The following is a 26,730-nucleotide window of genomic DNA, read 5'->3' as shown; positions in this document are numbered from 1 at the left end:
ATAATTTTAAAATATTTCTTTATAGGTAATTTCTAGAGCAACCGCTGAAGCAGATAAATTTAGGCAAACACCAGCAGCAATTAGACATGGTTCTGTTTTTGGAGATATTATGAGAAAAAAGTTAGAAGAGCAATCATCAGTAGTTGTTGTTGAACATGAACCAACCATCGTTAAATCTCAGTTAAATTCAAATATTATCGATGAAAGCCTTAAGGAAAAACCTAAGTGGTAAGTTATTATGATAAGTAATGTTTAGTACTAAATAAAAAAGCAGAAAAAACATCAAGACTCTGTTCAAATTGTTCTTTTGGTGGATATAATGATTTTGTATCAATTAGTGCGCAATCTGGAATGACGGTATTAGAATGTTATATAAATACAACGTATTATAGAACACATTTGTTATCAGTTACTATTAGGACGTCGGGAGAAAAAAACGGTTGGTACACTGATAGGTAGGGAACCAATCACCATAACGGATGAGTGTGGATATTTAATTAATTACTTAATTTTTTAGAGTATTACAATATTGTTACAGCATTATAATAGCTTTGTTTGCAGTGACAGTTCTGAACTCATCCCGGACCAGTCAGGAACCATTCATCCTTTAAGGATATGCGCATGCGTTTTTCATAATCAGTTCAGAATTTATTTCAACCGCGACTGTCAACATCTAAATTTGTTTGGGTTAGTACAGGTTATGTTTTGCGATTGTTTCGTTTAGGAAGGACTTCTTTTAACAGTAAGGATTTAAAGCAGAGAAATGACTAGTAAAGTCCAGTTCAGAGATCTATTAGAATCTTTGATGTGACGCAGATGCCGCATTAACTAGTCCGTGCGCCTATGTCGATTATATTGTCGCATGATATACATGTTTAAATGGCAAAATTTTATATTGTTTATCTATGAAATCATTTTAAATATACGTAAAACTCCATGTTTTATACTATTTTTTATTTTTCTTTCGAAAATGTCCATGATTAAAAAGAAAATAATATCACAAAAAATAATATTTTAAACATTTCCAGCACTCACAGACTTGTCACCTCTTTTTAGCCAGTCTATTGAACAAAGATAAAACACCTGCGTTCTGGCGATTTCTACTTTAGGTTGTGAAAGTGATTGTCTATCTCTTTCTATCCCACTGATTTTGAGAATTACGGGGCAGTACCCAAATAAATTTTAGGGCTGTTTTTGTATTACTTTGGACGTGTTTTTAAAGAAATCTTTAAGAATGGGTCTATCCCCTTTAAAATAGTTGTTGGATGGGTCTATCACCTTTAATTATTAAGGTTATTAATATTTGATGGGTTTTGCCTGTTTTGCTTTTTACACGTTTATGAATGTGGAGAATTTAGAATTTGGCCTGTATTTGTCTAAATTTTTTGCAGTTTTTACTGTGAGCAAGTGTGTTTTTTTTAATTTGTGTTTGTGGATTTGTTTTGGTATTATACCTAAAGACCTTAAAATGTGTCGATCCTGGGAAAATAGGCAGGAAAGTTTGGCAAATGAAGAGGAAAGTGTTTGTGCGGGCTTATGGAGACCGTGGGTGCACAAGAAAGACAATAACATTTGTGACGAAAACAATAAGAGTGATCTGGACAGTGATTTAGACTTACATAGTTCTGATAGTTCATTTTCTAGTGTTGAGAAAGCAAGGAAAGGAGAAGCTACAGGAGAAAACCAAGCAGTTATAAAACGTAATTGTTTAAGTGCAGACGCCAAACAAATGTATCTAAATGTCTATAACAATCTAAGGAATGATGCTCAGTTCACAAATGATTGTAGTGCTTTGCAAAAAACAGCATTTTTAACAGGGGTTCCCTATAGTACAATATGCCTGTAAAAAAAGGAATTAAAGACATAATAAAAAGGAAAGATGCAGGACAATTAAAGGGACTTGACACGGATATTGCCAAATTGCTAAGGAAAAGTGTGTATTCTAAATACAAAAACAATGAGATTCTGACCATAGTAATGGTTAAGTACCTTATCGGCAAGCGACAAACATTTCTTAGTCTCAACCTTGCGGAGATACCTGATAAAGCTTGGATTTAAGCTTAGGATGGTTAACAAAAGACCTGCTGTAATGGAATTGTCAGGTGATGTATAGAATATTTGAACAAAATTAAAAAATTTTGGAAGGAAGAAAGATCCATATATTGTTTAGCCGAAACATGGTATGATACATTTATGATTGATGTATGATTTCGATTATCTGGAAAAAAGTCCCTTTTTTGCCATAGTAAGAAAACCCTATTTTTATTAATTAAACAAGTTTAAAGTTTTGTTTTTTTCAGCTTACTGCCCCTGTTTGTCCTTCAGCAACACAATAAAGTATATATAATGTAATGCTCTAGTATCCATATGCTGATGTGCGAGATGAAGTTGGAATCCATAGCGACAACAGAGAAACTGTTTCCTTCTTTAACGGAAGAAACTGCTAAAAAACAAAGGCAGAAAAACAGAATTTAGAAAATTGTATTAGCTCTTTAGGCCAGATTCAAAAGAGTGGTTAAATTTATAAAAGTATTTAGTTTCCTTACTGTAGGTTTAGGATCCAGTATACTTCAAATGTAGTGTTTTGTATAAGATTTTTAGTTTTTAGTATAAGCATTTATTTTTGTTTATTTTCATCTAATCTCTCCTAATATGCACAATAACTAAATATGAGGCAAACAAATTAATAAATATTACATTTAGGATGTAAAGTGTGTTTTTTTTAATAAGTAAAACTTTTGTCTTTTACACGCGTAAGATAAAGACAGGTAGATGATTTTTAATATAAAAGTTTATTTTTAAAAATATTCTTCCGCTTTTCTGACTACATAATTACTTTTTATCAAAGAAGTTTGTACTAAATATAGAGATGGGGATTTTCATGAGTATATTATTATAATAATATATCATAATATGTAATAATTTAAAAAAAAACAATAATAAAGGATATTTAATATGGCAGCCAAAATCCCCGTTAATAATCACCACCAAGTAAAATTAAATCTCAATAATCAAGAAAAAAGAAATATATAAAATTTGAAGACAAACCAAAACATTTTACCCTTTTGTTCAAAAAGTAAATCTTCAATGCCCTTATCCACAGAATAAATGGGCCTAAGTAATTCATACCACCTATTCTCTCGTCACTTGTTATAAACACCCCACTGATGGCGTTAAAAACTAAACTTATTAAATTAAAATTTTTGGTTAAACTCATTTTACGTACTTAAATTTTATACCTAAATTAAATATTATCTTGCTATCAACTATCCTGAATTTTAAATTTAATAAAACTAAACCCAAAAATCCCGAATAATAAAGTTTTAAATACAAATAAATTTTAAGGCCGGACCTGTGCAACTTCTCACGCTTGAGTGGCTGTGACTGAGGTCAGACGTCCAACAAAATAGTACGTGGGCGCATGTAGTCAAATTTTACAAATCAAATGTATAAATTCTTAAAAAAATGCTTAAAACATTTATTTATTTAATGGAATGATTAAATATCGCTTAGAATATTACTTTGACTCTTTCCACAGAAAATTTTGCAATTTAAACATGCATGTCATAGGACATGCATGTTTACGAAACCGGCAACACCGGCATCAGGACTATTCGCGGCGCATCAAAGATTCTAATAGATCTCTGAACTGAACTATAGTGGTAGTAGTAGTAAGGGTGGGGGAGCTAGGGCTCGGCAAGTAGGCCTGAACAGTCCCTTTTCACCAACCCCAGATCAACCCACCCCTATGCCTCCACTCCCAATGCGTGGACTTCACTGAATCTGAGTCTGAGTCTGAGTTTAATAAAGGCTTGCACCTTGTCCCAGTCCAGATCTTTAAGATCTTCCCGTTAGAGTGTCGTTACTCTGAAAATTTTCCTTCTCAGGCGACTCCATCTATCACAGATACCTAGTATGTGGTATGAAGTTTCCTCTCCTGTACCGCAATTCGGACAGAGCGGGCTTTCTCTTATACCAAGAAGGTGTAGATACCTGTTTAGACTGTTCTGCCCGGTGAGGATTCCCACCAAGTCTTTGATACTTTGTCGGGTGACTTAGCAGTCACCTTGCTTTAGAGTCGTCATGGTCTGGTATCATTTCCTTGGCCTGTCTACATCCTTCTTTCGTTTTCTCCTCCAATTCTTCCCTGTTTTTTCCCAGCCCCAATTATTAAGTGCCTGGGAGATTTGTTTTTTACTAAGACCGAGACAAGGTTCAGGGCCTACGAAGGAGTTAACGGAACCCTGTCTTGTCAGTTCGTCGGCCCGCTCATTGCCCTCGACACCTTGGTGTCCTGGGACCCACCACAGTCTCACTTCTCTGTGTGCTGCAAGCCTTTCAAATGTATCTCTGCATTCCTGGACTAGCGCTGAGCTAGCCCTGGGTTTCTGAATCGCCTTGAGGGCAGCTTGACTATCAGAGTAGATGCAAATCCCCTGTTACCTTCCAATGCCTCTCGTTTGTTTGCTACTTCGTGTATAGTAAACACCTCCGCTTGGAAAACTGTGTTGTTTCCCTAGCGTGAAGGATTCCCCTGTGTTTGTTTCAATCCTGTACACTCCAGCTCCGGCTGAATTGGTGCTTTTCATCCACGATACATTTGTGTACCAGGCCTGAAAACCACTTGGCTCTTTAATTTGGTTTGCTGACCATTCTTCTCTTGTCGGGATATCGACTTGAAACCCCTTCTTTAACCTTAGTTTTTCACTTTCTGTAGTGCATCTGGATGTCAGAATTGGTATGTTCTTACACATCCTGAGAGCAATCGTCATATAGCCTTGTCCTAAGTGAACATTGCGCCACCCTCCGCTATCCTTCATCCTTTTATACGCCGCCCTCTCAATCCAGACTGGGAGGTCCGGTAGCCCAAGAAGAATATTTAGTGGTGCCGCAGGTGTTGTTCTCATAGCTTCAGTAATTCCCAAGCAAACCAGTATTTGCAGTCGGGTCAGCGTTTGGGCGTTGATGATCTTCAATACGGCTATCCACCATACCACGGATGCGTACGAGATCATCGGTCGTATAACTGCGGTATAAAGCCACTGGAGAACGTGGGGTTTTAGACCCCATCTTGTACCTATGTTCACCAATTTACCCGTGATCATCACTAGTCCGTCGTCCGCGTATGCCTGTGCATAGAATCCTTTAAATTCTAGCTTCCTCAGGAGACTGTCCATCACCAGGCACCAAAGGTGTGGCGAAAGGCAACTGCCTTGCAGGCAGCCGCCCTTTACCCTGGCCTCGACACGTCAGTCTTCCAGTGTAGCACTGATCATCCGGTCTTCCAGCGCCGTTTCGACCCACCTGACAAGATGATGGACTAAACTCATCCACTGCCCAAGCTATGGCTTCGTCTGTTACTATATTTTTGGCGAGGTTCCAGTCCGGCTCCGGATCTGCCCGTTCCTCACCCCAAGGTGAAGCGTTTTCTTCTTCAGGAAAGTGAGTTTTAAGGAGAAGCTCGATGGTCTTTTCTTTGTTTGAGATCCATAGTTCACCTTTCTTAAGGCATTCTATCTCGGTTTTCCTGTCAGAGCCCAGAAGCTTCAGAAGACGGGCTGTGTCTGAGAGACATTCCATCTCTTCACAGAACTTGCACCAGCAGTCTCTTTTGCATCATCGGACTTTGTTTTTGGATCTCCTTCTAGCTGTTAGGTATACATCCCAGTTCACTTGAGTTCCACCCTTGAGAGCGCGGTGGTGCGATCTTTTTACGTCTTTTTTGAGACGGTCCAAAGTGTCATTCCACCAGGGCAATCTCTTATTGCCAACTCTCCTGGGAGGACATGTAGCCTCGTAAGAACTGATGAGTATACTGTTTAGCCTCTTTGGAGGATATGGCTCCACCTAGAGTACTCATAGACTGAACAAGGCCCTCTTTAAATTTGGTCTAGTCGGTAGCCCTCGGGTTTCTCTTAAGGAACTATTCCTCCTTATACGAACCGATTTCGAATCGGATCATTCTATGGTCGGACATTGTTACGTCCTGTGATACCATCCAGTTTTCAACCCTATCCGCAAATAACAGTGTTGCCAGCGTTATAACAATAACCTCTTGTCTAACTCTATTGACAAAAGTCGGTTCCGCATTTACGTTTGTTACCTCAAGGTTTTGCGATACTACATATTCTAATAATGCCGTATTCCTCGCGTTGGTATCCGTACTTGGAACACTATCCCAACCGTATTTTATCAACCTTTTTAGTTCTTCCGTCGGGAGAAGTTGTCCATTATCATACGGAAGATATAAACTGCATATTATTAACTTATATTTTGTGCCACTTACCATGTAGTCCAGCAGAGCTGCCGTAGCATCCTTGGAACTTACTTGTGTTAAAGGTGTTATTTGAAGCTCCCTGGATACTAAGATACACGTTCTGGGCCTCTGGTCTCCTTCAACACCGGCTATAAGTTTGAAGCCGGTGGCCCCTAGTGCTCTTATTTGTTCCCTAAAAAAGTAAGGTTCTTGTATTAATACACTCTCTCCAGCCTTACCAGTCATGATGCTCGCCAATTCGGCAGTTGCATTTTGACTATGTTGGAGATTGATTTGACTTACCCTTAATTACGCCATGGGGGACATCCGTGGGTGTAGGGGTAGCCGTCTTACCTGGCCAAGGCTTCCCTTCTGGTGGCTTGGAGGTTACGGCTGCGGGTCTGGGCCTGGTGGGCATTCGTCTTTATTCTGTCTTATTTATGGACTCTTTTTCTCCGACGTCCCTTTCCTGTGTCCGTAATTCCTTTTTTAATTTGGTGATGTTTGTTGTCATGTTTTAAACTTAGTGCGCGTGCTTATGTGTATAAGTGTTGTGTTAGGGTGATGTATATGAGGAACTGAAGAAAAGCTTAAGAGTCGGCTCAACCACGAGTCGATGTGGTCAAGACTTTTCCTTTCAGGAGGATCCGGCAGCCGTAACTGTATCCCCCCGATGGTTGCAGCAGAGTCCTACCACAGGTGCCACCTGGCACCACTACATCCATCGAGATTTTTCGCCAGTTGAAAGGGCAGTCCTCTAAGCTGGCTAGGCCGCGTTAGAGAAATGACTAAGAAATACTGTAATAAATTTTAATGGAGGTATTTTTTCTGACCCTCCTTTCTGTTCTTTATAATATGGAGAAGCAGCAAATCGTCTACCAGTTTACAGTTCATTCGTCAGTGCTGAGTTCATTCGAAAATGTTAAAAATATAGGTTATCATCAGATTGTGGGACAATCAAAATATCTAACATTTTTGGGAACATCGGTAACTTCTGAGAGTTTCTCCAAGTCCTCATTACTGGAACCAATGATCAGACATGGTAATTTTATCATGGACAAGTAATCTAAAACCAAATCGATTTAATTAAACAAGAATCCCTAAAACTGCGCAAGTCCAGAGCTCAGAATTGAGTTGAGATGCTAATGAGTCCAAAGATTGATTGAACTAGTTACAAATTGATCACAAACAAGTAACAAAATATCCGCAAACAGCAGGATTTTGAACTAGAAGTTCAAGACTGGTCACCGCGAACGCTCTTTTTAACAATGGGCATGCGAAGTAATTCTGAACTTGTCCAAGACTCTCACCGCGAACAAAGCTATAATTTAATGATTAATTAAATCACAGATCAAACTAGCCACGCAACAGACACCTACTCCAATAGTAAAATCGGTAAAATCCCAAATCGTCCGTTTAAGCAGGGGACCATCGACGTATAACATCTCCCTCGTTGCCACGTTTTAGAAATTCAACCGCCTTCACCCACCGGGTTGTATTGACCATTCGACGGAAACAAAAAATTAATTATAACAACTGCCGCCTTGCATTGCTGAATTTTCACGGCGTAGTATGTGTCGCAGTTCTTATTATTAGCTATGCTATTTTAATAATAATACTAAATAATAATACTAATAATGAATAATAATACTAAAAAACGCCCGAGTGGTACCAAAAATGGATATTTTAATTGTGGAAATTCACGAAGAAACTTACAGTTAGAATGTTTATGTTTCCTATTAAAATTAAGAACATTTGTGATCAATGGATAATAAATTGTGATAAGTAATATTTCGAATAAATTATAAGCAATAATTTATTTTTGGATAGTTTTCGTAATAGTTGGCATAATAGTTTCTTATGAAACTTACTTGCCGTTAAGAAAAAAATAACAGATGTTTTTATTTTACAGCGTGATTTTCTAAATACTGCACACATGGTGGTCACTTTTTTATTAAAAAAAAATAAATTAGCTTATTATGATGCGGCTGACTTTTACAGGGTTTTTAAGGTTGACATGTAACAAACGACATCTCGCTGGCTCTGTACTGGGTGTCCAGATTTTATTGTAATTATGGAGTAGCCGCGTTATTTTTGAGATGTTTCTACTTTTTTGTAAAACAAAAATATTGAACAGGTATACACTTATTTTCAAAAAATCAATGTTTACCAAATTTAGTGTATAATAGTCCTAAGATATGGATGACCAGCTTAGGAATCTCGAAAACAGTCGTATATACAAAGTCGGTTAAACTAATAAAAAGTTGCGTAATTTAATGCCTAGCAAAATGCTGTTCTAAAATACGACTTCCTTAAAAATTACAAGTGATATGTCAAGTTTTCATTATTAACTTTAAATTATTAAGTTTTAAAAAAAAATAAATTTAGTGCTATGAATATAGTTTAAAATCTATAATTTTACATTAAGTAGACCTAGAAATATATAATTCCGCTTTTTGTTTTTTACAGCTTTCATATTGTAACGAAATTCGGGAACACACTTTTATTGTCAACGTCAAAAACACTAACCTAACTCGCTTTGACTGTCGTTTAATTGTTTCCAAGGTAAAAACTGACTAAACAATTAAAACTGAATGATTTGTCACGAAGCGCGTCCTTTTTAAAACCCGATGGAACAGTTTCGAAATATTTAGAATTATCTTCATTGTTTTTGCCCAAAGAGACCAATAATTTTAGGAGAATACTGACAGTCAAAGCAAGCAAGTATACAAATTCTAGAAAATTAGAACTACAGGGATTTACAATAATATAACCTAAATAACCTAAATTGGGGCCAAAATGGGGCTCTCAAACAAGATGAACTACCTAAAAACTAAACACTATAGATGAAAATAATAAACCAAACGTAAGTAGAACCCTAAAGAAACCCTACGAATCAACTTTAACCACAGAATACTAATAAAATTGTACAAAAACTAGCAGAATAATTAACGTATTTACATTTTCATAATACTGCTCCCCTCTCAAGTTTGATCGTCCCGATCAAACATGGGACCACCTGAGTCATAATAGGGCGCTAGCCGGACGATGTTTACAATTTTCATCTTCGCTGTCGGATGTCGCTGGATACGGTACACCACGTCGTTGATTCTGGTGACCACCTTGAATGGACCTTCCCAATCCTTCTGGAGCTTTGGTGACTTGCCCTTCGTCCTCCGTGGAATGTATAACCAGACTTTATCCCCAGGCTTAAAACCGGTAGAATTTGCCTTTATGTCATAACGTGATTTCATTCTGTTACTTTCTAGATGAAGTTTATCCCGTGCTTGTTCGTGAACAATTTGTAAACGCTCTTGTAAATGGTCGACATACTCCTCAAGGGTTTCAGACTTATGGGATCTTCCAGTAATAATGTCCAAAGGTAAACGAAGTTCATCACCGTAGACAACTTTTGCCGGGCTTTTTCCAGTTGACTTGTAGATAGATGAACGATATGCCAATAGGAATGGTTGTATACAGGTATTCCAGTCGGTTTGCTTAGAGTTTACTACCATCCTTAAATAGGTTTCAAATGTGCGGTTAAATCTTTCAACCATTTCATCAGACTGAGGGTGTAGTGGGGTTGTACGGGTCTTATTGATTCCCAGCAACTGGCATACTTGTTGGAATATTTGTGACTCAAAGTTCCTTCCTTGGTCTGAATGTATCTCTCTGGGTACACCAAATCGACAAATCCAGTTCTGGAACAGCACTTCAGCTACTGTCGTTGCTTCTTGGTTTGGAATCGGATAAACCTCGGGCCACTTACTAAAGTAATCCATAGCAACAAGAGCATATCGGTTTCCGGAGCTACTAGTAGGAAAGGGTCCTGCTACGTCTATGGCAATTCGCTCAAAGGGTGCACCAACAAGATACTGCATCATCTTTCCTCTTGTCCGGGTTTTTGGGCCCTTGCTTGACGAACACTGCTCACACTGTCGGCACCAGCGTTCAACATCTTGATGACTGTTCAGCCAGTAAAACCGTTCTCTCACTTTTGCCAAGGTCTTACTAACTCCAAAATGTCCTCCGCCGACACCGCCATGAACAGCTTCAAGGACTTCCGGAATACGTTTTCGAAGAAGGACTGTCAGATATGTCTTTTCTTTTCCATCTGCGCTCTCCCAGACTCTTTTTAATAATCCATCTTTTATAACCAATGAATTCCATTGAGACCAATAAGCTTTAAGTTCTGGATATTTGTCAGAAATGTCTTTCCATTCTGGTTTTGAAATTTCTCGAGATTTCAGTTCGTAAATAAGACCAAATACTGGGTCATCACACTGATCTTGGATTAAACTAGCTACATTCCACTCTTTAGAACTGTGAAGGCCAATATGATTACAAGTAAATATCTCTGAATGCTGTTTTGATTCCTTTTTAAAACAATGTTGACATGTTTCAATACAGGGTCTTCTCGATAAAGCATCGGCATTTTGGTGATATGCGCCTTTCCTATGTTCTATTGTAAAGTCATACTCTTGCAATCGTTGAAGCCACCTTGCTATTTGTCCTTCGGGGTTTTTAAACTGAAACGACCATTTCAACGAAGCATGGTCGGTTCTAAGGATAAATCGTTGACCATACAAATATTTATGGAAATGTTCAATAGCTTTTACTGCTGACAAAAGCTCTCGTCTGGTGACACAATAGTTTCTTTCTGGTTTTGATAACGTTTTACTAAAATAAGCTATCACTTGCTCGCCATCTTCATATTTTTGTGATAGAACGGCCCCAATTCCAACATTACTCGCATCGGTATCTAAAATAAAAGGTTGTCCAGGAATCGGATATGTCAAAATTGGGGATGTGTATAGTGCTCTTTTTAACCGTTGAAATGCTTCTTCACAGTCTGTTGACCAACTAAATACCACTTTGTCCTCCGTGAGCTTATGTAGAGGCTTTGCAAGATTAGCGAAATTTCTTACAAATCTTCTGTAATAGGTACAAAGGCCCAGAAAGATTCTTAACTGGTGTTTGTCAGTGGGTCGTGGCCATTTTTCGATCGCCTCTACTTTATCTGGATCAGTCTTGACACCTTTTTCTGATATTACATGGCCAAGGTATCGAACTTCTTTTTGAAATAAGCAACATTTTTTAGGACTTAGCTTCAGGTTGGCCTCTCGCAGTTTAACAAATACCTTTTGAATATTCTTCAAATGATCTTCAAATGTTTTCCCCAGTATGATAACGTCATCCAGATAAACTAAACATGAGTCCCAAGTCATTCCACGTAAAACTGTGTCCATAAGTCTCTCAAAGGTAGCTGGAGCATTGCAGAGTTCAAAGGACATTACTGTAAACTACCAAAGTCCTGTTCCAGTCGATAATGCGGTCTTTTCCTTATCTTCTGGGTGCATCTTTACCTGCCAGTATCCACTCTTTAGATCGAGTGTTGAGAACCATTGTGAACCTGATAGCGTGTCCAGGGTGTCGTCAATTTTTGGTAGGGGATAACTGTCTTTCTTGGTAATGTCATTTAATCGCCGATAGTCTACACAAAATCTAGTGGATCCATCCTTTTTCTTCACTAGCACAACTGGAGATGTCCAAGGACTCTGAGAAGGTTCTATCACTCCTTGTGTCCTCATTTCTTGAAGCATTGAGGAAACTTCTCCTTGTTTAGCTATCGGAATTCTTCGAGGTGCTTGTTTAATCGGAGCATTGTCTCCAGTGTTAATTCGATGCTGCACCAAATCAGTTCTTCCCAGGTCTTTATCGTGCAAGGAAAACACATCTTGATTTTCTTCAAGAAGACGTCGCAATTTACTACACTGGTCCATGGTTAAATTGGCAGAAGATTCTTCAAATAGGTTTTGTAAACATACAGGAAAAGGTCTGTTTGAATAACGACTTCTATCAGCATTTTTCATGACTGCCACTACTTCAGAGCATACGCCAATGTTCTCTCCTTGTTTCAGGTGTTGATCATATCCTTTTAAATTTACCATTCGAACCAAAATAGTAGATTTCTTCTGTGTAGATAACGTCTTGGCTGGAAAAATTCCTTGACCATATAGTTTGCAGTTTTCCATGGGCTCAATCAAAACAGTTTCTCCCTCTTTTCCTCCAGTTGTAGCATAAACCACCACCTCTGCATTTCCTGGTATAGTAACATCCTTGAATAACTTAACGACTCTGGTATTTACTTTATCTTCATATAGGTGGTGCATAAAAATCTCTTCATTTCTCGTCGTCAATATCCGGTTATATACATCCATTTTAAACTGCTGAGCATTCATAACATCTAATCCTAATATGACATCATCCATGATTTCTGCCACTAGTACTGGCTGTTGGAATATTGTTAAGCCAATTGTAACTGTAGCTTCATGCAATCCAAGAAACCGGGATCCTTTTTCCATTTGCAGACTCCAGAATTAAATTGGGTGGTGCTGAGAGCCTACAGTGTGCTACGATGTTCGGCTTCACGATAGTATGACTTGATCCTGTATCCACTACCATCTCACATTCACGGCCGCATATTTTCCCCGGTACTACCAAGCTCTCTCCAGGATGTGGCAGCTGGTTTAGTCTTATACGTGGGGCTTGGTAGCACCCAGCCAGCTTGTTGAAGTTTTCCTGGTTCCTTGGATCTCTTAAAGGCTTGGGGCATTGACGTTTAAGGTGCCCCTCCTCATTGCAATTCCAGCATTGCAATGGTCTTTTAGGTTTCCTCGCTAATAATGATTCAATCTTCTTTAGGCGGTCTTCGAGATCACTTTCCGAAGTTCTGATTTGTCTTATTCGTGTCTGCCTTCTAGTTGCTTGAAAAGCTGCCTCATACTCTAGTCCATGGGCCAAAGCTTCTGATATACTTTTATGATGAGCCATCCTTAGAGCGTGGTTAGTATCTGGATCTCGAACTCCGTCAATAAAACAATTTATAGAAATTTGTTCTCGGAACTCTGTTGGGGCTGAAGAGTAAGCCAGATTTACCAATCGAGCAACATCGGCCTCAAACTGTTGGAGTTCTTCCTCAAGTTGTTGTCTTCTAGATTTCAATTGAACCTGGTATACTTGTTGTAGATGGGCTTCACCGTATCTCATCTCTAAGGTACGCACCAGTACGTCGAAATTGAGCTGATCCTCAGATGGCACCATTCTTAATATTTCTGTAGCTTCTCCTCTAAGGCTTAGCTTAAGATTGATTGCCTTTTCTTCGTTATTCCAGCATACATACTCCAAGCTTCTTTGCCGTCGAATTTTGGTGGCTTTACTTTCATCATTGTTTGAATTCCAGGATCGGGATGAAGAGGAGTCCGTTTTACTTTCATCTCTAGTTCTGGGATCTTTTTTTGTACTTGCCCCAATTCTTCTTCTACTGTTGCTTCAAAGTTAGTCATTAATTGTTTCTGATTCTTCTCCAGATCTTCTTTAAGTTGTAAAACTCGTTTCTCTTGTTTTCTGTCTCGTTCCTCCTGCTCCTTTTTAAGATTATTTTTTAAATTAAGTAAGTCATCTTTCATGGTTCGAATCAGGTCTTCATTTTCTTTCTTTAGGTCATCTTTCATGGTCCTTATCAGGTCTTCATTTTCCTTCTTCAGGTCAGAGTTAATTGTCTTTAGTAAATCTTCCTGTTTCTTGTCTCGCTCGTCTTGTTTGCGGTCTCGTTCTTCTTGTTCTTCCTTCTGTTTACGATCTCGTTCTTCTTGTTCGTTTTTTGCTCTTCAAACTTCCTTAATAGCAGCTCCATCAATTTCTCGGTCTCCATTTTGGCCTGACTTCTTGTTAAAGGCATCCACTAAAATGAGCTTCCAAATATCCTTTACTTCTGACACCAATTGCAATGAAATTCGGGAACACACTTTTATTGTCAACGTCAAAAACACTAACCTAACTCGCTTTGACTGTCGTTTAATTGTTTCCAAGGTACAAACTGACTAAACAATTAAAACTGAATGATTTGTCACGAAGCGCGTCCTTTTTAAAACCCGATGGAACAGTTTCGAAATATTTAGAATTATCTTCATTGTTTTTGCCCAAAGAGACCAATAATTTTAGGAGAATACTGACAGTCAAAGCAAGCAAGTATACAAATTCTAGAAAATTAGAACTACAGGGATTTACAATAATATAACCTAAATAACCTAAATTGGGGCCAAAATGGGGCTCTCAAACAAGATTAACTACCTAAAAACTAAACACTATAGATGAAAATAATAAACCAAACGTAAGTAGAACCCTAAAGAAACCCTACGAATCAACTTTAACCACAGAATACTAATAAAATTGTACAAAAACTAGCAGAAAAATTAACGTATTTACATTTTCATAATAATATGATGGTTGTAAATTGTAGATGGGACTAAAATTTGCAAAATCTTATTTCTGGCAACAAATTATTTAAGAAAAATACTTTAAAACTATGCTAATGAAATACTCTGGTTCCATTTAAAAAAAAAGCAGCTAGAGCTAAAAATATGATTTTGCAACTTTTAGATTCATCATATAGAAAAGCTGTGAAAAACCAAAGATAGTTTTCTACGCCCTCTTAATGTAAAACTAACATTTTAAACTATTTATGGCACTCTTTTTTGAAATTTAAGAAAAATAAATAATTTAATGGTTAGAAATTCAGGAAAACCATGGAAATCTCGGAAACTGTAAAAGATAGACTGGAAGTTTAAATTTGGCAAAGTTGCATATTTTACTTATGAAGATGCATTAAGAAACTAACATTTTAAACCGTTCGAAAAAACATTTTAAAAACCCAAAATTTTAAAAAATGCATTTAGTTTTTTTCTGAGCATATTTTTTTCCTATTTTAAAATAACTTTGCACTTTTGCATTGCTACTTTTTCCATGCCACATGATAATATTCTTAGATTTTTTGCTACGTTTCGTCTTCTGGCGACCGTCATTAACTTTATTTTTTCTTACGGGTGCCATATTTTAAATAATAATTTAATGACCTTATAAATGATGTTCTATCCTTGCATTTAAAACAGCAGATTTATGCAGAATCAGATATTTTGAGTTGTCACAATTTTTGTTTTCAGAAACGACCAACAATATATTAGAATAATAATAATATTATTATATGTGGTTATGTGACCCACAAAACACATTTTGTTATGTGTGTTACCTAAAATTATTGACAGTATGTAGTATTATTGACTACTATCCTAGTCGCTCGTGTTAGTCATGTTGTTGTAATGAGATCGGGTTAAGTTACTAATTTTTTATAGAATAATTGTTTTAATATTAAATTTTTGGTTCTTTATTTGGTCGTTTTAAGTTCAAAAGATTAGCTTTTGGTATTTGTTCAGCCCCTGAGGTATTTCAGAAATACAAAATTAAACTTTTGGTGCCATTCCAGGTGTAGGACTCTATTTTGATGATCTCATTGTAACAGGCACCACTGAGGCTGAACCAAAACCTTAAAAGTGTATTAGAAAAAGCTGCCAAACACTATATTATAAAGTTTAAAGAAAAGAAAATTCAGATTAAAAAAGAGAGTGTTAAGTTTATGGGATAAATTTTTTTACACAAAGGGGTTGAAACTAATAAAAAATAAATTGAAGTCATTTTAAAAATGCTTGTTCCAGAGTGTAAGGCAGATGTTTTAAGATTTTTGGGTCTGGTCAAGTATATAGGATAATTTATACCAAATCTTTCCAAAATAACTGCTCTTTTAAGAAATTTAACAAGGAATGATGTTGAATTTAAATGGATAGATGTAAAGATTCTTTTAATAGCTGTTACAATTGTTAACTAATTATCTTATTTTAACATATTTTAATTCCAAAAAATTAATAGAGATAGAAACAAATACATCTTAAGATGGGCGAGGAGGATGTCTTTTGCAAAAAGGCAAGCCTTGCATCACGTAGTTTAACCAAAACTGAGCAAGCCTATGCTCAAATTGAAAAAAACATTGACTAATCTGTTTGTAGTGAATAAATTTCACTATTTTATTTATGGTATACCTACTAAAATTTTTATTTATTTACTACAACTTTTTTAAAGAACAACACTAAAAATGAAATAGACTTTGCAGTTTATTCGATAATTAAATCCTTACCTCTATCTACCAATCGAATTGAATAATTTACTCTTGGAACAATTAGACTCTTAGTTTAGCAAAGTTTATGATGGACGATTGGCCAGATCAAAATATTATAAAATGGAGCTCAGAATATCCTTAGCAATTGGAATTGCTAATCCTAGCAATTGAAAAGATTAAAAAATCATTAGAGGAGTGAAAAGGAGATTTAAGTTGTGCCTTGTTAAATTATAGAAATTCTAGCTCAAAAAGGATGAGCTATTCTCCATCATATTAAATAATAGAAACTGTAAGACTAAAGTTCCAATTGTGTGTGATTTACTGCAGCCTAAGCTATGTTTAAATGTAAAAGGCAAAATTATTGCTAAACGCAAATTCAATAAATAATATTATAATAAAAATGCTAAAACCTTAAAGCCTCCTAATAAAGGCTCAAATGTATTAAATCAAAAAAATAAAATTTCGCAACCAGCTGGAATTGAAGATTTACAAAAAGTCGAAGATCATATGTATTGCAGGATTGCAGAGGCAACATTATCAGAAGAAACCGCATTGATATTAAACCATCAGAAACCCTGTTTAAGGTAACTGATAACTCGTTTAATTATTCAAACGAGGTTTCTACTGATAGTGGTGTTGTCCCTTCTTTGATTGATATATAGGCATAAATATTCAGAAGTTCCTGATAAAAGACAAATCACACCAGAAATGCATAGCCCCTTACCAATACCCAAAAAACAGTTGTCACATGAAAGTAATATAAAAATTCAAACCATTCGATCTGGACGAATTGTTAAAAAACCAGAAAAACTTATCTGATGAGGGGAGATGTATAATATGTTATTATTAGGATAATAATATTATTAATACAGTATGAATCTGTAACTTGGCATAAATTCGATAATAAATAAATGACATGAGAGACACATCAATTGAGAGGCATATCAATTGAAATTGTAAGCTGCGCATTTTTTACAATAAAAAGTTTTTATACAGGGTGTGCCATGTAGACCCTAACACCGTGACGTGCTAATACGAACTTTCTTATTTTAAATGGGACACCCTATATGTTATTCATTTTTTCATGCTTCATTTTTCATTCATAATTCAAAAAATATGCGTTTTAGTAAATAGTTTTTTTTGTAATGTATTTTATAAATGTCCTATAAGAATGTTGCATTTTCATAATTTTGACATGGGGTACCTTACGAAATGGGCTACTTTAGGAAAAAGCACAAGATTGAAATCTTAATGATGATTGGATACGGAGATAGAACAAGAATGCAAAATGAAGTTTTGCATTTATTCAGACAGAAGTATCCTGATTTACCACTCATATCTTAAAGTACTATAAGCAAGATTGAAAAAGAGTTTCGGAAAAATGGTCACGTAAGAATAATAACTAGTTCTCGTCGATCTGCGCTTAATAAAGACACCAAAATAAATGTGTTGGTAGCCATTGAAGAAAATCCTAATATTCCCACTAGGCAGGTAGCGCGCAAGTGAGCCAGTCTTCTGTAGTAGGGGTTCTTGAAGCAGAAAAATGTCATCCCTATAAACAAACAATTCTCCAGGAACTTAATAAGGAAGATGAAGATAGAAGAATTGAATTTTGTCAATAATGTATGGAATTAATGCAGAATAATAATCTTATTACAGAAAACGTTCTCTTTTCCGATGAGTCGACATTTATGCTGAACGGAGAAGTAAATCGTCAAAATTGCCGTTATTGGGCACAAGAAAATCCATGTTGGATGAGGTAAGACCACACTTAACACCCAGAAAAAATAAATGTTTGGGCACGAATTCTAGGACAGCAAGATAGGCCCAATTTTCTTCAAAGAAAATTTAAATGGAGCAAGGTACTTACAGTTTTTACAAGAAGAACTAATTCCAAATCTAGCTGTTCTATTCCCTGATCCAAAAGAAGCTGATATGCCGAATAGAAACATCTGGTTTCAGCAAGATGGTGCGCTTCCCTATTTTGCAAGACCTGCTCGAAACTATCTAGATACTATTTTTCCAGGGAGATGGATTCGTAGGAGAGGACCTTTTGAATGGCCACCAAGATCGCCCGATTTGTCTCCGCTGGATTTTTTCTTATATTTGAAATTCAAAGTTTATGTGCCAAGCCGGCAAATATTGCTAGAATAAGGCAAGAGTGTCGAAACGTTTCTCCAGAATGCATAAGAAACGTTCATAATGAATTTGTAGTACGTTTAGGGCATTGCTAAATAGTAAAGGGTTTACATTTTGAACACTTATTAAAGAAAAAGATTTAAAAGAACCCTCTTTAAGTTAATGAAATACGTTTTCTTTAACGCCCTGTATCTTAAAAACAATGGAATAAAGGTATAGCATGTGATACATCAAAATGTTTCGAATTTTGTGAAAAATACATAGGGTGTCCTATTTAAAATAAGAAAGTTGGTATTAGCCCCGCCTGCATGGCACACTCTGTATAAAAGCTTTTTGTTGTAAAAAATGCGCAACTTACAATTTCAATTGAAATGTCCGAGCGTTTTTCTAAACACGCCCCCATTTATTTATTATCGAATTTATTTCAGTTACAGACTCGCATTGCCTAAGAACATTGACGGTAGTATTATCGACTACTACTAACTCTAGTCTCTCGTGTTAGTCAGATGTAGCTCATGTTGTTATAATGAGGCCGGGTTAAGTTACTTATTTTTCATCGAATAATTAAACGTAGTTTTCATGAATTCAGAGTTGTTCTCCAAAAAATTTTCGAAATAAATCTTTCAGCTCCTTAAAAATTAAAAATATTTGCTCTAAACTTATCAAAATAATCTGAGAGATTATATAGGAAAAAGATTTAATAAGAGAACATAACTTAATTAACTAAAATGTTAATATGTAGTGTCCGTCACCGATTTTGTGAATCCCAAAAAATTCCGCCGAACAGTGCCAGGAATTTAACTGCAAATAATTTTTTGCGGGAATAATTCGTAGAGCAGCTTTAAAATGTTTAGATCTGATTCAAAGAAAAATTAAAAAAAAAAACATCAAAATTTTGTGGTAAAAATCATAGTTAAGTTAACCAACTTTTAAGTTGCAACTACACACATATTATTATGTAAATATAGATCATTAGAAAATTTATATTAGCGCATATACTTATGTATTTTTATATTTTTTTGAGTTCACATTAGGTATATACATAAGTATTATATTAAAATTAATTAATTGCCGAATAATTTAACATTTTCAGGTATCATTTTTTATCACATTCTAAATCTGTAATTTTATGTACATACCTTATATTTAAAAATATATATAAATTTCCTTATAATATTATAATGACTTTTAACAAGGGATTTAATTTTAAATATGACAACGGCGCGCCGCATTTTTGCCAAAATAATTACCGGAGCGCTAATGCTGCCGCCTCGGCAGAATTCACAGGGGCGAAACTTTGCTATTTGAGTATTTATCTATTGCGTAGCTAGTTTAATCTATAATATTTTTTTTGCCTAAATTAAGATTCGTTAATCACATCAGTTAAAAACGGCACCGTTTGTCATGTAAAAGCGCTCAGCTACTTACAAGAAACCGCCAAACGGTCGTTCGATAGTCACGTCATTTGACCCGCACTAAAATAAAAATAGTTCCGAGCACACCACGCCGAGCAGTCGATGGTCGGTAGCTAGCAGTGTACCGAAGCCACCGTAGAATCTAACTATCTTCTAATATAGAAAGCCAGAAACATCATCCCACTCTCCAGCAACTACGTCACGTCGAACGTCTATTGCCCGAACGACTTGACTTCCTCGCCCGGCCCGGCATTGTATGCGGCAGGTATGCGCTCGGTAGGAAGGCGAATAGGAAGTATTAATAATAACTTTTAACATCTTTAAATCTCTAATATCGGACAGATATGAAGAAAATTATTTAAAATGCTCGTCTTAGAGAGCCGTCCTCATCAAGCTTGCTGTTGGAATTATTTTCGACAATTCAGATATCAATCCTGAAATAACATGTGACTGTGGAATTCTTATGTCAAATCTTGTAAAAAATGCGGTATTTCAGTTTTCAAAAATTTTATTAAATAATTACCGAAAAGTCCAAAATAATACAATCCATGCCGCCAAACTAAAAAGAATTATAGAGAGAAAAGAAAAACAAAATGTGTCCAAATCAAAAGATGAAAACCAGAACCAAAGACCAGAAAATATAAAAAACTTTCCAGTTCATAAAATTAATTTATTAAATTTTTTATGCTGTTTTTATCGAGTTTTTTTTATCTAGCTATTTGAGTTTTATTTCTGTTGGTGTTTTATTAAATTTGTGTTAAACCAATTTTCATATTATTATATTTATTATTTCATTATAATTATATTTATTTTTTTTAAGAGTTTTGTATTTATGTTTTAATTTATTATAAATATAAATTTTGGGAGGTATTAAAAGCTTGTATGGGTTATTTCAATAAAAAAATATGATTTTATGTATTTTGTACTACTACCAGCACACTATCAATTTTAAACAATTATTTAGTATTTTATTAAAATTGTTGTAAACAATCTTACATTATATTATATTTATTATTTTCCTAAGAGTTTTGTATTTATGTTTCAATTTATTCTATTCTATAATATGTGCATACATATAATATACTTTGGTAGCTATTAAAAACTTGTATGGGTTATTTGTCTTATATTTATAGCTTGTTAAAGTATTTTAGATTTTTTTTATGTTGTTTTGTTTTAATAAAAAATATTATTTTATTTCTTTTGTACTACTACCAACTATCTATCCATTTTATTAAATAATTATTTAGTATTTTATAAAATTTGTTTTAAACCATCTTACAGTGGCTATATTTATTATTTTTTAAGAGTTTTGTATTTGTTTTAATTAATATTTATAAATATATATATGTTTCAGTAGTTATTAAAAACTATTGTATCATATAGGCCTTATTTGCCTTATATTTATAACTCATTAAAGAATTTGTTGATTTTTATATCATTTTTGTTTTAATAAAGAATATGTTTTTATTATTTGTACTTCTTTCTACTAACACACTATTAATTTTATTAAACAATATTATCATTTAAACGATACATAATGATAATATTATGATTTTAACAGCGGTAGTATTGAATAAATACGGCTATAACATACGAACGACACGGGATACTCAGACCGTTGATTGAATATTTGGGAAGATACGCAACCTTATGGGCTAAAGCGTGACCGCAAATATGCGTGAAAAATAGATGGCGATTCTCTCCAGTATGCGCGAAAATAATTTCGTCCGTCGCTTCTCATTAGTAATCGGCCGATCATCCGAGTCGTGTGGGAGAGTTTTTGCACAGGTTCGTGTTTGCCGTATTGCAATTTGGTAGTTGTTAAAAATTTTTCTTGGATATCATAATCACAAATAGATAGATATATGTAAATGTGTTTAGTTTGTGAGACGATGGCTCCTTTAGGCAAAATTAATCAGTGTGCGTATATTAATTAAGACTTTGATTTATAACAACCTAATATGGGAATCTCAAAATCTTATTAGAAAATCTTTAAAAAAATCTAATTATAAACCTCACAGAAAATTATCTATTTTATCTACAAAAATCAATCCGAACTCTTAAAAATACTGTCTCTTCATGTCTATGAGAGCCATTTTCTCTTTTTCTTTTTTTTACTTTTACTTTATTATGTTTATGGTCTTTAGTGTTTTAAGTATTTTCAATAATTGTTTTCATGATGAAATTCATTCATGAAAAAGATAAAAATAAAGCCTAAAAAGCCTTTAAAGTTATTGAGAAACTGGTTATAGTACGAATGGTAGCTTTCCTAATAAAAAAAATTACATATTAAATGAATGTCGAGTAATGTTTTCATTCCTGGAGAGATTATATTTGAGCTTGAAGAAGGTCACTTTGCTGCAGCGGTATTCTGCGACTTCTCTAAAGACTTTGACTGTGTCAACCATGGAAATTGCTCGATAAGCTTTCTAGATATGGGTTTAGGGGAGTTGCTCTAGAATGGTTAAAATTTTGTTTTGTTAGACAGAAAAAAGTTTGTTTGGCCAAATGGCAGTTTGTCTGAACTTTGTGTAGTAAGCAGGGTTCGTTTCTCGGTCCTATTTTATTTCTATTGTATATAAATGACCTGGCGTTTCTCCAGATAAGAGGATTCTTCACTATTTTTGCAGATGACACCACTATCTTATGGGCAGACAATAATAAAAGCACATTAACAAAAACAATTTCTAAAGATTTATTAATGATTAAACAGTGATTTGATACTAATTTGTTGTCTTTAAACATAGATAAGACTAAATTGTTAAGTTTTTATGTTCAGAGCAGTTCATGATTCACAAGAAAGAATTGGAAGTGAATAATTTTAACAGATTTCTTCGAATTGTTATCGATCATAAACGTAAGTTTTATGGAGATATGTCAGGAGGCAAAAACTGGCTAGACGATGTTATGCTGTTAGAGTGGTTTTAAATGAACTGAGATTGATATCTGCAAAAACGGTCTATTTTTTTTTTGTCGAAAGTTGGAACTTACTTTCATACAAAAATACCTACAGTATAGAATAACATTTTGGAGTTGCATTAGTAAACGGCTTTTTGACTCGATGTTTGTTTTTAAAAAACGAGCCATTAAATATATGTGTCATAAATCTCCACAGGACATGCAGACCCCTATTTAAAGATACTTTCCTTGTGTTGCTTGTTTATTGTTGAGTCTGCTTGCCTAATATATAAAAAATATAAATTGTATCTTCAAAATAATGGCTCCTTAAAACGTTATAATATCAGAAAAGAATACAATATTCCAATGCCCATCCCGAAAAGTGAACTAAGAATTCTCTTATTTACTTGAGCATAAAAATTTTTAATCATTTTCCAAATGTCATAAAAGTCTCTAGAAGTTCTCCTCGCTTTAAAAAGTTCTTAACGAAACTTCTTAAAAGCAAGTATTTTTATAGCATTAGAATTTTTTTAAGATAGTTAGGAACAGGCCAATCGTATATAATTAGTTTTTAGTAAAGATGTAAAGGTTAGAATTTGTGATGTTACTCTAAAAAATTTTAAGTCGTCTTGCTTTGAAATTGAAAATACATTTTGTGTTTATACTAGTATGTTGAACCCACTATTGTGTATTGTTTTTAAATTATGTGTTAGTAATATGTCGATTAATGTGCCTATTTTATATCATAGAAGTACCATGTCAACAAGTAGGTACCATGTATTTATGAATAAAGTATGTTTTGAATTTTTTGAAATTCGAAATTGTATTTAAAAGAGAGAGAGGTATATAATATTTAATAGGGATGATTCCAACTACTCACTAGAAATTACCTCGTTGAAAAAGTAATTCTTGTTGTAAAAGGGTTATTCAAAACTGCAAGTGGCCAACATGGAGTCGACAAGAAGAAAAAAAGTTGATTATGACTCTCTAAAGAAGGATTTAAGAGTTATTAAACGTCGTATTTAAAAGTTAAAGATGTTAACTTGTAAATGAGAGAAAGCGTTTACAACAATGTATAAATGATTTTATTTTATATTTTCAAATAATGCCAGAAAAAAATAAAAAAACCATTTTGCCAAATTTCACCTTTTTCCTGAATATTAGGAAGTATTTGGCATTTTTCCAATTTTTAGATTGCATTTATTCAATCATTGCATTTATATTGCGCAACTTTCGCCTAATTAAACCATTTATTGCTCATCCTTATTTTGGACATCCTGTATAACCGCGATGAGACCCTTCATACTGTTAAACAAAATATTTGTTTTTTTTTCTTATTAACTTTTTCTAGTTTTAAGAATTAGTAATTAAGTGTTTCCCTGTATTGCAAATTAAAGTGTGGCCTATTTTCGATATTTTATAGTGCTGCTACACCCTTATTCAAAACATTTCAACCCTTATTCAAACATTCATACATTACTTAACCACCACATTTATCTATAACTATCTTTATAGTTATTTATGCGAGATCACAGCGCATTTAAATATCGGCAATAACAAAATAAATAAAAGCGCTGTTATCATCATCGCCCTTGTCTTAAAAAAATAACAAAACGGCCGGGCGGCCAAAGATTCCCGCGTCGTTAAACTGCAAATGGTCAATATAGCGCCGACAAAGAAAAACAAAGTTGATGATGGCTCTTTAAAGACAGAACGTCGTATTTTAAATTTTAAAGGTGTCATCGTATAGGCGAGAAAAAGTGGTCACAATAATTTATTCATTTAATAAATACTTTTGTCATATATTTTGAAATAACGCCAGAAAAAAATAAAATGGTTTTGCCAAATTTCAGTTTTTTGCAAAATTTAGGAAGTATTTAGATTTTATTATAAAAGGACACTATATTGCTCAACTTTCCTCTAATTATTTCACCTCTATTGACGTCCTGTATAACCGTGATGCGGGGTCTTTAAACAAAATGTTTTTTTTTTGTTACTAGGTATCTTTTTATAGTTTTAAGTATAGTTGTAATAGCAACTGGTAATTGAGAATTTTCCTGTGTCGCTTAAACCTTAAAATTTGGCCTATTTTCAATTTCTATTAACATCCTCACTCACAACCCCTTACTTTACAGATGTCACTACGCTGCACATTTTTCAGATATGGAATCACATGACAAAATGGGTTACTTTTTACAAAAAATTATTGATCAAGAAGTTATATTATGATCGGTATTAAGTCTTATGAATTATTTCAATTATTCTTTATAATATTTACGTGAAACCTACTTATATCTTAAAATTTGTTCCACATATTTTTTGTATATTAGTTTTTAGTTAATTAAGTGCAACGGGCTTTTTATTTAAAAACTTGACCCTCTTGAACACAAAATGAAGGAAACAATGTTTGTTGGAATTATAACTTGTATTAAACTTTGTTGGTAATTTTGTAAAAATAGCTTTTTATATATATTTTTGTATTAATTTTTGTCTCAAAAACATATTTTGGTAAGTAATTATTTGTTTATAAAATTTAACTTTTAAGAAATTTCAATATGCCTCCACCCTTAAGTATATCACTTATCACTTGACCACCACATAAATGACACCGTGTTGTATGTTCAAAAAAAATAATAAAAACATAATTGGCAGCATCATCCCATATCTTAAAAAAATATCCAACACGGCCGCGTAACCGGAGATTCCAGCGTCGTTGAAAACCTGACTCAAAGAAGCCAAAAGCCAAGTTCACACAGCTAAAATAAATCGTTCCTAGATATGACGCTTCGCGGCAGCACCACACGGTGCACGAAACTGAACGGCAATCCGATAGTCGACCGGGTACACTTTTTAACACAGGATTGCGTATCTTCCCAAATATTCAATCAACGCTCAGACGTTCGACGTGACGTCACAACTCGAGGGTTCTGGCTTTCTATATTACGGTGGCTTCGAGTGTACAGGGCCTTGAAGGATTGAGTGATTGACAGAGCACTGAAAAAGCTTCTACCATTGATTGAGAATATGGGCAGATTCGCAAACCCCATGCTAAGAATAGTACCACCTTATTTTTCCATCCCCTTACGTCTCAACCACTGGTTTGTGGTGCCACCTCGCAGCGCGCTTTAAAATCGGTCGCGTCGCTTTTATAATGTTAATATATTCTACCGTTTACCAGAAATATATTTTGTAACTGGGGAATTTTTGCGATGTTCTATTCTGATATGTATTTATAGTTCTAATAAAAACGTAATAGTATTATTATAAATACTTATAACAATCAAATTTATTATACAGATGCACTCTGGTTTAACATAGAAAAACAAAATTATACTTAGTAATTAAAACACCAATTTGAAGCAACGCATATTTTTATTCACATAAAGATAATAAAATCAGGAAGAAAGACATTTTTCTCTAATTACTTAAAGTTAATTGTTATTTAAAAAAGTTGTTAACAAAAATGTAAAAGTATTTTAACGTTTTTGTTGCAATTATATTGCAAATTAGAAATAGAGATTTAAAGGAAATGTAATAATATTTCCTTTTATTCTGTATTTAATTTAAATGATAAAAATTAAATTTGAAACTCCATAAAAGAGCCTTGTGAGTTAATTTTAAAAAAAACAATCTATATTAATAAAATATGTTCTGGACATAAATTAAAAACGTTAATATTAATCTCGTTTAACAACAATTTATAAACAGATTTAAATACATTATTATATAATTTCAAGCTTTCAAAATGCGAATTAAATTTTCCCATTAATATATGCGTTAATTTTTGAAAATTCATTTGATGGGGTTCTTAAACTATAAACGTAGTCTGGCATAATCTTTATTAACCAAAAATATTTCTTTCTCATCGTTAAGGTTAGATTCCTGTATCAAAAATTCCTCACAATTGTTTTCACATTTAATTTTTTTTATAATTTTATGTGCAAAATATTTAGCTACATATACATTAGAGCAAATTTCTAAGGTTAGTAGTTAGTAAAGTTAGTAGTAGTTCT

General features: G+C 34.3%; 1 protein-coding gene across 7 annotated transcripts in view; it reads left to right on the top strand.

Moving 5' to 3' along the window:
* LOC126743543 (uncharacterized) overlaps window positions 1-26,730 on the top strand; it is a 245,398-nt gene that overhangs the window by 116,190 nt on the left and 102,478 nt on the right. For all 7 annotated transcript variants that reach the window (XR_007662924.1, XM_050450707.1, XM_050450699.1 and 4 more), the window contains one exon: window positions 26-228. Coding sequence is in view for 6 of the 7 variants with exons in the window: in XM_050450707.1 (XP_050306664.1) it covers window positions 26-228 (203 nt within the window). In the remaining variant the exon portion in view is untranslated. The remainder of the gene's footprint in view (window positions 1-25; window positions 229-26,730) is intronic.

This window comes from Anthonomus grandis, chromosome 1 (assembly GCF_022605725.1).
Source record: "Anthonomus grandis grandis chromosome 1, icAntGran1.3, whole genome shotgun sequence".
In the NCBI taxonomy this organism is placed as follows: domain Eukaryota; kingdom Metazoa; phylum Arthropoda; class Insecta; order Coleoptera; family Curculionidae; genus Anthonomus; species Anthonomus grandis.
Note: the sequence above shows the minus strand (reverse complement) of the source record. Positions and strands in the feature narration are given on the sequence as shown.